The 14730-nt window shown below is 37.0% G+C and overlaps 1 protein-coding gene across 3 annotated transcripts in view; it reads left to right on the forward strand.

Annotated features, from left to right (window-relative positions):
* The first annotated feature begins 415 nt into the window (after window positions 1-415).
* LOC127814075 (LRR receptor-like serine/threonine-protein kinase FEI 2) overlaps window positions 416-14730 on the forward strand; it is a 79985-nt gene continuing 65670 nt past the window's right edge. For all 3 annotated transcript variants that reach the window (XM_052355312.1, XM_052355310.1, XM_052355311.1), the window contains exons 1-3: window positions 416-583; window positions 7540-7756; window positions 8103-8238. In XM_052355312.1, the coding sequence (XP_052211272.1) occupies window positions 7660-7756; window positions 8103-8238 (233 nt within the window). In that variant the 5' untranslated portion in view covers window positions 416-583; window positions 7540-7659. The remainder of the gene's footprint in view (window positions 584-7539; window positions 7757-8102; window positions 8239-14730) is intronic.

The following is a 14730-nucleotide window of genomic DNA, read 5'->3' on the forward strand; positions in this document are numbered from 1 at the left end:
AATAATGATATTTTTGACTAAAAATTCAATTGAGTCAAAGGGGTAAGGGTGAAATTTCCTCTTTACCCCTTCTTCAAAGAGCCAAACAAAGGTAATTGTGAGAATTCCCAAACGGAGGCAACGCTTATCGTCATTCTCCTTTAAATAATAAATAAATAATGATATCTAAACCCAAAAAACCAACCCAGTCAAAACAGGGAGAGGGGGAAATTTCGTCTTTTCCCCTACCTGCCCCTCTTCAACAGTCTCCGAGCCGGGGAAGTTCTCTTCACAGCCCCAGGGCCAAGAAAGTCCTTTCCCACGAGAAGCAAGAGCGTCGGTCGCAGTTGTGGCACCCGCGAGAGGTCATAGTCAGGCACGTGCGAGCCACATCACTCTCTTGCTAGCTCTGGGCGATGCCCCTTCAATTCCACCACCTGTCCACTTTGTCATTTAATGTATTAGCCAGTCGCTTGTGAACTCTCTCACCGTCGCATTTTGCCTCCTCGAATCCGGAATCCAAGGCTCCACAAGGACGCGCAGCGGCTATTACCTTTTGCAGCTTGGCCTTGGCTGCAAAAACGTAATCGCAGATCGAGTCCAGGTATGTGTATCTCTTCTCTGATTTTCTCTTTTTCTTCTTCTGTTCCTTTTCAATTGCGGGTTACTGAAGTTGAAGTGAAAGGAAGCACGAAAAATGGGTTAATCTATCTCGCTAGTTTGTTTCGTTGGTGTATCCAGTCTCGATCCCGGCAGCACTGTGCTTGCTTGTTCTATTTCTGCTTTTTGCGTATCATGCCAGTGTTTCTGAAGTTGTGTTTTGTGTTTTTGATGCCCTAGTAGCTCCAATTGTGTAAATTTGTTTCGAAAATTGGTGCTTGTGGGTGTCAAATTTTGAGGAAGGTGAAAGCTTGTAGGGTTTATGTTCGGGTCAAGTGATTTTGTAGGCTGCTCGAGGCCGTCAGTTTTGAACGTTTGAGGTGGAGAGACGAAAATATTGAAGTTGAAATGGGGCGTTCTTTTGAAGAAACTGGTTCCACAATGTTACTGCACAATATTTTCGGCCGGGGCTTTTAACAGCGTAGTTGCAAAGTGAGGAACAAATCTAAGTTCCTGTTGGTTATTAGTTGGTAGAGTCTGTCTCTAAATTACCCACACAAGATCACGCCTTCAAGTTCTATCCTTAGATGCTAAATTGATGAGCATCTTGTGTTAGATGTCATCTTATACCTATTAGTAGAGTTATCTAGTTAAAGTACGGAAGAGTTACTTTAGAATAATTTAGTAGTCATAATATCTGGTAAAGTCCCAATCTATTTTATGAAATGTTTTGCTGCCTGTAAATAAATTCACCAAATTAGGAATAATAAACAACTAGGAGTATATTTCGGGAGTAGTGAAATTTATAATCTTCTTGTTTGTTTGCTTATAGATTATTTTTCCTCCATCGTTTATTTATGCTGTTATCCTGGATATATTAAACATTCTAAACTTTGCATAGAATAATAGAATGATGGACAACTAATTAGGACGGCCTATGTCTGTATCTATTTCTAACATATGTACATTTTTGACTTTACAATTATACTCCTGTAAATACATCTAAGTACATAAATATACCATTAACATGTTCCCTCAAGTTGAAGCATATATGTCACATGTTTCAAGTTTTTACAAATAAAGCTCATTTTAGCTGCCCACAGTTCTATAAAGAAATTTGATAGTTGATCGTCTGACTTGATATAAATTCTCTTGATTACACTTTGTAGCATTTTTCTCAGATGAAGTGACTATCAATCACAATCCATTTAATCTTTTCATGAAACACAATATTAAGAGCAATACAAACTGTTGCTTGTTTATCACATATCAACTTCATAGATTGTGAATTTTGAACTTTGAACTTTTCTAGATTATCTTTTAACCATCATTTACTCCCAAATGGTGTTGTTCCATTCTGTAATACTAAATTACCTAAAAAAAAAGATAACAGTACCACATAGGGCATAGTAGATAATTTGTTTGATGGAGAACCACCCAATTTGTATTTTTGTATTCAAAGGCTGGTGACCATGATCTTAAATAATCAGTGTTCTAAAACGTGCTAGGCGCTAGACTGGGGCCTAGCACCTAGGATGCCTAGGCGGACTCTTTTTTTTTTTTTTTTTTTAAGTTTTTAATATAATTTCATGTTATTTTCAGATAAATCAAAGTTAAAAAGACAAATGAAACTTATATATATTTATATGTATACGCTGTTTATATATATATAAACAATATTTATATAAAACATTTTGGTAAAACATTTCTGCTGACGCCCAAGGCAGCAAGCAGCAACGCTTGCTGCTTGCTTATTGCTTACTGGAGGCTGAGGAAGACTAGAGAGAGAATTGGAAACTAGAGAGTGGAACGATGGTCGACGGCGGCAAGTCCACTGTCCACGAGAGATGGCGGCGGCGTGCGATGAGAGAGGCTATGACAGAAATGGAAAACGGCGATGGCGACTCTGCAAGAGATGGCGGCGGCGTGTGACGAGAGAGGTTGAGATAGAAAGTGTAAAAGTATACACAGAGGTAGTAACTAGGGCAAACAGAGAGAGGAAGTCGAGAACTGAAATCTGGAATTTAGAATGATCAATAAAATAAGAAAGAATAAAGAGTCGCTGATATATACTCAGCGACTCAACAGATACAAGGCACTCAAACATAAAGCGCGCAAAACAAAACACTATTGTATGAAATAAAACTAGTTTAAACTACCAACATATAGCAGTACAATATAATTTCAAAGAGGAGAAAATACAACATAAAGCAGTAAGGACACAGCTTCAAGTAACACTTCCTTTCACATTCCTCCTCAATTGTGACTCTCCTCTGTCAGGTTGCTTGCTTGAAGAGCTATTAATGCTTGAGACTGATTGTATAGGTGACTTCTTTAGATTGAGCCTTTCACATAGAAACCTGAATCTCCTACTAGGTAATCCCTTAGTAAATATGTTAGCCAACTGATGTAATGAAGGCACATACCGAATTTCAACAGCACCACTTTCAACCTTTTCTCTCACAAAGTGAACATCAATTTCAATGTGTTTGGTGCAAGAGTGGAATACCAGGTTTTCAGCAATACTCTTTGCAACCATACTATCACTCCACACTATAGGAGTAGGACCACACCTGTAACCCAACTTTGAGAACAGTGATTGTAGCCATAAAATTTCAGTTATCCCTTGGGCTATAGCTCTATATTCAGCCTCTCCAACTGACCGAGCCACAACTGTTTGCTTTCGGGAGCTCCAAACAATCAGGTTCTGACCAATAAAAACACATACCCCACTTGTAGATTTCCTGCTGACTTTGTAGCCAGCATGATCTGCATCCGTATAGACTACCAAAGGTAAATCAAGGGGAGCTGGTGCAAAGAACAAACCTAGACCCAAGGTACCCTTGACATACCGTAGAAGTCTCTTGTAGGCTACCCAATGTTGCTGTTTAGGGGATGATAAGAACTGGCCAATTTTGTTTACAGCAAAGGATAAATCTGGTCTAGTATATGTTAAATATTGAAAAGAGCCAATGATAGTACAATAAAGAGAGGGATTATCAAACACTTCACCCTCATCTGATACCATGTAAAAGCATACACAGAGGTAGTAATTAGGGAAAACAGAGAGAGAGGAATTCGAGAACTGAAATCTGGAATTTAGAATGATCAAGAAAATAAGAAAGAATAGAAGAGCCGTTGATTATATACTCAATGACTTAGCAGATACAAGGCGCACAAACATAAAGCCCGCAAAACAGAACATTATTGTATGAAATAAAACTAGTTTAGACTACCAACATATAGCAGTACAATATAATTACACAGAGGAGAAAATACAACATAAAGCAGTAAAGACACAACTTCAAGTAACACTTCCTTTCACAGAAAGGGCAAGCGGCGACGGTGACTCCGCAAGAGACAGTTGGTGGCGGTGTGCGCGAGAGAGAAGGGGAAAGCGACGAGAGAGAGAAGGGGTAAGAGGAAACAAAAAACCTAACATACAAAATGGATTAGGTGGCCGATTAGGCCATAATCACCCTAGGTGGTTCATGCGGCTAGGCGACCGCCTTGGCAGACTAGGTGCCGCCCGGTACCGATTAGCTGGGCCAACGCCTAAGGGGGCCGATTAGGCCATAATTGCGGCGGCCAGTGGCCGCCTAGTGCCTCGGCGGCACCTAGGCGACAACCTGTGCCGATTTTTAGATCACTGTAAATAATATATCATGAATATACTTGCTTTGAGAAATAATAATAGTAAAGCAGGACCTCCCAATAGCTGTACCCAAAAAATATTTATTATTTAAGGTTCGAAACTTAGAATATGAAGTGATTTTAGCTCAACTATACCCTTAGTATCATTGGTATTAATTAGATTATCATCTACATATGCTAATAACCATAGTCTATCGCTTGGACATGATAATAAAAAGTAGAATAATCCATACCCCTCACTAAAGGCCAGACTACATAGTAATATTATCAAATCTTCCAAACCAAGCATGAGAATACTGCTTTAATTCGTATAAGGATTTCTTCAATCTATATATTAGTTGATATTCTTGAGCAAAGAACCCTGGAGCTACTGTCCATAAACTTCCTTATTAAGGTCCCATGCATATTCATGAAATCAAGATATGTATCGTGAATTGGAAGGCCTAATTTCTGCATCGTGAATCATGAATTGTATCATATTGTATGATACAGTAACAATTTGATAAATAGCTTAAAAAAATAATATGAAAGATGTTTATTCCTATAACATGAATAAAATACTCAAACAATAATTTTGACCCAAGTTTAATAATTTTGATACCTTGTATCACACTAACAAGAGCTACCAGGAATCCAAAATTAACCATAAGTCTTACAGATAGGAAAGAGTGGAGAGAGCTGAGAGAGACTGTTCATATACTGGGCAGAGACCATTCTTCAGAGACCAGAAGTAAGCTTTCTTGGAGAGCAATAATATTTGACTGTTCATATGCTTATCATAATGTTTTTTAACCTAGTTGTTGATTTATACTTTTGAACTCAGTAGCCAGCAATAATTTGCATTGGATCTGTTATGACTGTTTGGATTCCCATATGACTGTCCATATTTGCAGTCTTGCATGACTGTTTGAATATTAAACTGATTTGATTTTTAACCTCAGCTGCATTTTTGAGGACTGTTCGCATTGACCAGGTTGCAAAAAGTCCCCTTGAACCACATTTTTTTTTTCCTTATGATACATGCAATATATGTTGCAATGCAAAGAAAAACGTGATTCACTATTCAATTCATATTGTTGAGCATGTGTATCGCATTGTATGATCCCTTGCAAGAAGACATTTTTAATATCAAGTTGATGCTTAACCTTCTCAATTATTGATCCATTAACATGCAATCATTGATTTGTCTAGAGGAAGTGGTGAATCCAAGTATCATTCCATTTCTTTTTCTAAAATACTATGTTTTGAAATAATTTCAAAATACTAGAGGATAAAATATTTCTTAAACTACACACAAGAACCATTGAATCAAACAGAAATGGACCAAACTACTGAATGGTTCAACGGTTCTTTAAAAGAACCATTCATTCATTCTATAAATGGTTGAATGCTAGAGTATAGCCTTAGTTTTCATAGCCCCAACAAAATGCCCCTCCAATTGAGATACCTTGTCTCATGAATAGCTGTAGCTCTTGAAGAGCAATAGATATCAGAGTGTGGAGGTATTAGAGATAAAAGGCACCATTGTATGCAATGTTTGAATAAGTCCTAGCCTTTAGCTGGGGAATACAATTGATGGGGTAGATATCCGTGAAGTAACTACATGTGCCCTTGCTGCTGGTGAGGATGGCTCACGTTCAAATGCGCTATCAAGTGAAGACATCTTATTTGCAGACCTAAGGGAAGTATACCTACTGGTGCCTATGGATGCCATATTCTTTTTCCTCGATGACTTGTTGGCTACTGTGAAGACTTGGCCCATTGGTTGTCTTGCTGTATGGTTGGATTCTGTAACTATGCAATGCAGACCTGAAGCAGATGTAATTCAATTAGATTAAGGATAGGATGAATATTACGTTGCACCATGCTTGATATCAAAGTTTCCATACTTAGTTGGGTGAGTTGCATGACAAGATTGCTCAAGTGGAAGGGGTTTGAGGGCAGAGGGGAGAGCTTATTTTGATTGCTGAGCAGGCATCTCTTGGCAGGACACAAAGGATTCTCTTTGACATTAATGATAACAGACTTGAATGCAGTCATGTGATTAGACATAATAGCATTATGTTTGTCCTATTCTTTGTGCAATGTAAAAGGATGATCTTAAATTTTTGTGTGCTTGTGAATATTCTTGCCTATTGTTACTTATATGCAAATGACAATTTTATTCCCCAAAATATTTGGCATGTGCTTACTATGCTAATCCAAAGTGTTCTCACTTCTCATTGCTTGATATGTTAGCAAAGCTCTGGCTAATTCGAAAACATCTTCACTAAATGCTTTATGGATGACATTATACCATTCTTACAATTGAAGGCGCCCTCAAAGAACTAACTTGTTGGGGGCAATTGGATGCTATATGTTGAGTTGGAGATTATCCTTGGATGCTTATTTGAGTATCCTGGGTGGAATTATAAATGGAGAGTTAGAGATTCCCTTGGAGTGAATTTCTTGAGGAGAACATCCACGGATAATTATATAGTGAATTCATGAGGGGAGAGCTCTTGGAGGTCTATTGAGTTTTCCAAGGAGAATTATCTATAGTGAATTTCCACATAATTGCCCTTGCACAGTTATTAAGCATTTCAAGGATATTTATTTATGTGGAGTTGGAGACTACCCTTGGAGTGCATTTCTTGAGGAGAATTGTCCATATAGATTACATTTGGAGAATTGTTGAATCTCCTAAGGAGAATTTCCCATGGAGGGTTGGCTATGACTTTAGGGAATTATTAAATTACCCAAGGAATATTTTCCCTGCAGATTTGGTCATCATGCTTGGAGACTGATTTTTCTCATAAGAATAGCCTATGGCTAGTTTACAATTACCTTAGGTGTGAATCCCCCCCCGCGCAGGGTTATTTATGTATTTGTGATACATTAGCAATACAACATGCAGAGTACTACTTTCATTAAAATTTGTTCATTGATTATCTAGCAAAAAGATTGTGGATGAACTAATCAGCATAATAACAAGGAGATTCAGAACATCAATTCATTGTTTACTAGGAGTCACTTGTTCCTTTTTTATTTACATATTTCCCTGGGAGAGGGTTTTTCTTAATTTCATTATTCATTGAGGGTTTTTCTTAATTTCATTATTCATTTGTGTAGTTCTTAGACAATCTATGCTTGTTTGTAATAAATGTATTGCGGTTTTGGGCAAATATAATACTTTGTTTACCAAGTCTTTCTAGCATATTTTCCAAGGGCTGATGCAGCTTAAATATGCTATTGATATTTCAGATTTGAAGATGTTGTAATTATTTTATGTAACTGTTAATGACAACATATGTTTTTCTCTTCCAGGATTTTGTCTGTTTCTATTTGTGTCTTCACCTGGTAGATGGCATCGCTAACCAGATAACTATATCTTCAAGGCGAGCCAGATGATTTATAGCAACTCTATTACGCTTTCCCAGTGCCAGAATGGGCAACCTTTCTATCGATATTCAAAAGCTATTGCTTTTTTATGTTCTTCTACTTTCTGTTATGGTGAACAATGCAAGAGCTCTCAGTCCTGATGGTATGGTTTTCTGCTTTCTATGTGTTTCTTGTTTTATTCCTTTTCTTCTGGGTTATCAATGTTAGTTAGATGGGGAAGTCACTGCTGGATATTCTACTTTCATCTGAGAATTCCTTAAGTGATCACTTCCCGACTTCATAGTAGTGGTTGGCGAGCATAACTTGGTTAGTTGCCCGGTGGATATCCCAGTCAGCCGTAATTTCACTGCTTTATGGCACCTGCTTGAAATGGATATGCCAATTTCTATACATTGTGAAACAGGCTCTCTCCCCTGTTTTCCACCCACTTTTCTGGTTTTTACTGTGATTTTATCATGTTATGCTAAAATCTTGATTTTGATTTGTAGGTGAGGTTCTTGTAAGCTTTAGGACAGCCATTGTGAATTCAGACGGTGTCCTACTTCAGTGGAGGCCAGAGGATCCTGATCCTTGTGGGTGGAAAGGAGTAAAATGTGATTCAAAAACAAAGAGAGTTATATCTTTGTGAGTTTCAAAATACAAGTTTTATTTTTCTTATGTGAATATTTTTACTTGCTTATTTTGTTAATAACATATTTTTGTAGTTGCTTTTGATAAAACATTTAATCAGCCATGGAGTTATGGAATTCGTTTGCTTTATTGTTGTATCACATATAAGACTTCTGGATTGCCCCTTTCATTATATACGAGCGTGAAGCTTATGAGCAAGATCAAAAAGATAACAGAAGGATTTTTCTTTGCTTTTTCATGTGATAACCGCAAGAATTGTTTTCCTTCTGTAGGAAGTGTTGTCAACTTTCTGCAATGTTATATGTTAAGATAAGGCTGGAATAATATAATTTTTTAATATGTTTATTGAAAATAAATTTTTAAAATTTCATTTGGAGCTCATGCTTGAAAATTTGGTTATTTGGAAAACCTTGATGAAATAAAATACTAAATCATCCCTTAAAAAATTGAAGATACCTTCCTCTATTAACAACAACAACAACATATCCAGGCTTTATTCCACTATGTGGGGTCGGTTACGTGAATTTTAGATTTTCATGTATTTCTGTCTTTTGTCATATTTTCATTTAGATCCATACACTTCATATCAAACTTTAATGTCTCTCCCAAAGTCTTCTTGGGTCTGCCTCTACCTCTTTTTTTAACTAATTGTTCTATTTCATCAACTCTCCTCACAAGAGCGTCTCTTGGTCTCCTTCTCAAGTGACCAAACCATCTTAGTCTAGTTTCTCTCATCTTCTCCTCGATTGGCATTACTCCTACCTTATTACGAATAACTTTATTTATAATTTTATCTTTTCTTGTATGGCCGCACATCCATCTTAACATCCTCATCTCCGCTACACTAGTCTTTTGCTCATGCTGGTATTTGACTGCCCAACATTCTGAGCTATACAACAAGACTGGTTTTATAGCTATCCTATAGAATTTTCCTTTCAGTTTTAATGGGATTTTACCATCACATAACACCCTTGATGCATTTCTCCATTTTAGCCAGCCTGCCTTAATTCTATGTGTGACATCCTCGTGAATTTCTCCATCTTTTTGAATCACTGATCCCAAATATCGAAAATGGTCTTTTCTTTGTAAGATTTGGTCTTCTAATTTTATTATAACATCATTCACTCTTACATTCTTACTAAATTTATATTCCATATATTCTGTTTTCTTACTACTTAATTTAAATCCCTTAGATTCTAAATTGTTTCTCTACAACTCAAGCTTAGTGTTCACTCATTCTTTTGTTTCATCCACCAATACTATGTCGTCTGCAAATAGCATACACCATGGCACCTCTGTCTGAATATCTTTAGTGAGTTCATCCATTACTAGAGCAAATAAGTATGGACTTAGTGCAGAACCTTGATGCAGTCCTATTGTAATTTTAAACGGTTCAGTATCCCCTTTGCATGTTCTGACCCTTATCTCTGCATCGTGATACATGTCCGTAAGGGCTTGTATATAGGCTATTTTGACTCCTTTCTTCTCTAAAACCCTCCATAATATTTCTCTAGGGACCTTATCATAGGCATTTTCTGGATCTATAAACACCATATGTAGGTCTTTCTAATGATCCCGATACCTTTCCATTAGGCGCCTCAGTAGGTATATAGTTTCCACTGTTGACCTACCAAGCATAAACCGAACTGATTTCCTGAGACCTTTGTTTCTTTTCTGAGCCTCTGTTCTGTTACTCTCTCCCAGAGTTTCATGGTATGGCTCATTAACTTAATTCCTCTGTAGTTTTCACAGTTTTGAACATTTCCTTTGTTCTTGTATATAGGAACCAAAATACTCTTCCTTCACTCATTTGGCATCTTTTTTGATTTAAGGATCGCGTTAAATAATTGCGTTAGTCAGGAGATGCCCTCTTCTCCCGTGCATTTCCATGTTTCTATTAGTATATTATCTGGTCCCACCGCCTTATGATTTTTCATCTTTTTTAATGCTTGCCTTATTTCATTTGAACTTATGCGTCGATAAAATGTATAGCTCACGTTCTCTTCGGAGTTACTAAGATGTCCCAACTTAACTCTTGTGTCCATAGTTCTGAAAGGCGCGAGGCGCAAAGGGTCCTGGAGCCTGAGGCGCGAGACGCACGAGACGAGGCGCGCCTTTGCGAAGCGAGGCGCACCTTTTAGAAAAAAAACTCAAAATCTTGTAAAATCATAAAAAACTATCAAATTATCAATAATAACACATGCATATCATTAATGTTTCATTATCTTCAAATTCTAAACTAACAACATCAAAGTTAATTCATTCATCATGCAATTTCTAAACTAGAAACATCATCAAAGTTCAAACTTAAAGTCTCAAATTCAAACAAGTACCAATCATCGTGCAAAGTTCTAAACAAACATATAAACACTACAAGTCCACAATCAATAAAGAAGTTTTAATCATCATCATCATCATACCCTTCACCAAATTAAAAATCATCATTTTACGGTGCCATATTTTGCTCATCCCTGATTCCCTGTTATTTTTCTCTCCAATCTCTTGTTTTATTGATGGAGGACATTTTGGAATAGCTTTAGTATTCTCCACAATCAATAAACACTACAAGTCCACAATCAAGAAAATGCTTTCATTTTGAAAAATGCTATTTTTCTAGGTCTGGAAGATTAGCGCATTTTTTCTAAGTCTGGAAGATTAGGGCATTATAAGGAGACATATAAGAAAATGTTTTTATTTTGAAAAACTATCTTCCGGTATTTTGATAGTTAATATTTATTGTTGTTAAAATGATTTTTAATGAATTTTTCAAGAAATAGTAGGTATGTATTTTGGGGGTGGTAAAATCGCTAAATCCTGAGTTTGTACTAAAATCAAAATTCTATTTTCTTATTCTTATGGATTTTGATTTTTTAGATATTTTTATTGAATCCAAATGGGGGTACTTTCTTATTTACATTTATGTATTAAAGTAAATGGAAGGTAAAATATAAATAAAAGAAAATGTAAATAAGTAGTGATGTATACATGCTGAAACTGAGAAGAGGGGATGCTGGAGAGGAGAGGAAGAAAGGATGCAGGCGCGGGTTTCATGAGGCGCGCCTCTCGCCTCAGCGCCTCACCTTGCAAGGTGAGCGCCTTGCAGAAACCGCCTCGCCTCAGCCCAGGCGAGGCGCCAAACTGGCGCCTTGCTCCTAGGCGCGCCTTTAATAACTATGCTTGTGTCGCCACCATCATTGAATAATTTTGTGAAATACTCATTCCATCTCTCCTTAATCGCTCCCTTATTCAGTAATACATTTTGATTTTCATCTTTTATGCATTTCACTTGATTTAAATCCTGTGTTTTTCTTTCTCTTGCTTTAGCTAATTTATATATATCATTTTCTCCATCTTTTGTATCAAGTCGTTTATATAGATTCTTATATGCTTTTGACCTTGCTTCACTAACAGCTCTTTTTGCTGCATTTCTTGCTTATTTATAATTTTTTTGATTTTCTTCATTGTTGCATTGATATACAGCCTTATAGCAAGTTATCTTATTTTTAATTTTCAATTGTACCTCTTCATTCCACCACCAAGACTCCTTAAGGTTAGGGGCTCTACCATTTGTCTCTCCAAGGACTACCTTTGCCGTGCTTCTCAGGGTGTTAGCCATTTCTCTCCATATTTGGTTTGTCTGTCCTTCTTCATTCCCTTCTACCTCTTAATTTTTTTTTGAAGATTAGTTGTTTCTCCCCTTTTAAATCCCACCACCTGATTCTTGGATTTTGTTTTATGTGATTTTTTCTCTTCCAATTTTTTATTTGGACATCAAGTACTAGAAATCTATGTTGAGTAGTCAAACACTCTCCCGGTATCACCTTACAATCCCTACAACATAACCGATCCTCTTGTCTCATGAGGAAGTAATCTATTTGGGTGCTTGATGTGATATTTTTTTATGTGATTAAGTGTTCGTCCCGTTTTTTAAACCTAGTATTGGTTATGATGAGCCTATATGCCATAGCAAAATCTAGAATAGATTTACCCTCATTATTAATTTTCCTCAAATCCATACTCTCCATGTACCTCTCTATAGCCGTTTCCGTCTCTACCCACGTGCCCATTTAAGTCACCTCCTATAATCACTTTCTCTGCTCTCGGTATCATTTGTATGACTCCCTCTAGATCCTCCGAGAATTTTGCTTTTATCTTATCACCTAACCCTGCTTGTGGTGCATATGTACTAAAGATATTCATAGTCATTCTTCCTAGACTAACCTTCACCATAATAATCCTATCCCCTATTCTCTTTACATCCATTACCTCATCTACTAAGCTTTTATCCACCACTCCATTTTTCGTTCGATCATTTCCTGTGTACCATATTTTATAGTCAGTTTCTGATAAAGTTTTTGCTTTTTTCCCCACCCATCTCATCTCTTGAAGGCACATAATATTAATTTTTTTCTCCTAATCATCACATCTACCACTTCCATAGATTTGCTTGTTAATGTTCCTATGTTCTATGACCCAATCCTTAATCTATGATTTTGTTTTTGGCCTTGACTTTGAATTTGATTTTGGTTTTGATTTTGATTTTGATTTAGGACTAGCTTCTTTACCCACATCTGTCCAAGCAAATGCGGGGACTCTTGCTCATTTGTCACTACATCCGACCGCCGATGCAGCGGCCCTAGCTCACTTGACACTACACGCGGGCAATGTAGCGCGTCGCTATGAAGGGTTATGTCTATGTCCAAACGATTTTTCATAATTTGTCTAGAGTTCATGTTTTAGATCCGACTAAGTTTTACGTTGGCTGTCGGCTACCTAACACAACCCTCCTTCTTTATCCGGGCTTGGGACCGGCGGTGGATAACATCCCAGGCGGAGTTAGATACCTTCCTCTATTATATTAGATTAATTCTCTCTACTCCTATGCACATTTGAACGCATGCCTGCTTCTTCTATTAATTCTTAACTAGATGAAGTTGTCAATGTATTTTGTAATTAAATAGTTGACATTATATTTAACTTAGAAATCTTTTTTCAGCATTATATCTGTGGTGAGGGGGATATTCTTTCAAAACTTGAAAAGCTCGGTTTTTTTTTTTTTTTTTGGGGGGGGGGGGGGGTGACGCAGCGTGTGTGAAAAAACACACCAAAATAAACCCTTGAAAGGGCAAACTTTAATGGCCGAAACTTGGCTTTCAAGAAGATATAAAAACAAGACTGTTTTGCTAAAAAAACCCAAATAAGTTGCTGAAATTTGATTGATTAAAACTTGATTATAAATTCTAAATCCTAGGCATATTTATAGTATTTGGCTAATCCAAATCCATCTAATATTTGTAAACAAAATCCAACTAAAATCCTAATAAAAATAAAATCCTAATCCAACGTGAAGTAAAATCATAAATCAAGTAGAAACATGAAATTGAATCCTAAATCAAGTAGAATTCTAAAACTTAAGAAGTATTAAAATAACATAAAGTAGAATCCTAAACTAAGTAGAATTCTAAAACTTAAGAAGTATTAAAATATTGTTTCGGCGTGGTTGGGTCGGCTTTGGGCAGGGTCTTGATTGGTGACTGCATCATTCACCTCCACTTGAGAAGCATTTGTCCTCAAATTATGATCTGGGTATGACAACTCAACGTCCGACAAATACAAAGAAAGATCAGCAACATTGAATGTTTTGGAAATACCCATATGATTTGGCAAATCCACAACATAAGCATTATCATTGATCTTCTTTGTAATCTTGTAAGGACCATACTTCTTTGACTTGAGCTTGTTTTGCTGTCCTGCTGGAATTCGTTCATTCTTTAAGAATATCATGACCTCATCTCCAACCGCAAATACCTTGTGCTTCCTATGTTTGTCTGTTGCTGCCTTGTACTTCTTATTTGCCTTGTGCAACTTTTGCTTAACATCTTTTTGAACTGCTTGAACGTGCTGGGCTAAGTCACTAGCTGCAACACTGAAACCTGGTACCTTTGGCAATTTTACCAAATCTAATGCATGATTAGGAACTTTCATGTATACGATAGAGAATGGTGATCTTCATGTTGAGCTATGCACGGCATTGTTGTAGGCAAATTTCGCTTGAGCTATGACTAGGTCCCATTGTCTTGGCTTGTCTTTGCAAACATTACGAATCAGATTTCTTAAGGTACGATTCACCACCTTTGTTTGTCCATCAGTCTGGGGATGTGCTGTGCTGCTGAAATTCAAAGATGAATCGAACATTCTCCACAAGGTAATCCAGAAGTGACTTAAAAACCTTGTATCACGATCCGAAGTAATAGTTTTAGGGACTCCATATAGTCTAACAATCTCCTTGAAAAACAGTTTGGCTGTAGATACTGCATCTGCTGTCTTCTTGCATGGGAGAAAGTGCGCCATCTTGGAAAACCTATCAACCACTACAAAAACAGAATCCATACCTCGTTGGGTTCGCGGTAGACCCACACGAAGTCCATAGACAAATCTTCCCAAATAGCATTGGGAACAGGCAATGGCATGTAGAGACCGGCGTTA

The sequence above is a fragment of the Diospyros lotus genome, chromosome 12 (genome assembly GCF_014633365.1).
Source record: "Diospyros lotus cultivar Yz01 chromosome 12, ASM1463336v1, whole genome shotgun sequence".
Taxonomy (NCBI): Eukaryota; Viridiplantae; Streptophyta; class Magnoliopsida; order Ericales; family Ebenaceae; genus Diospyros; species Diospyros lotus.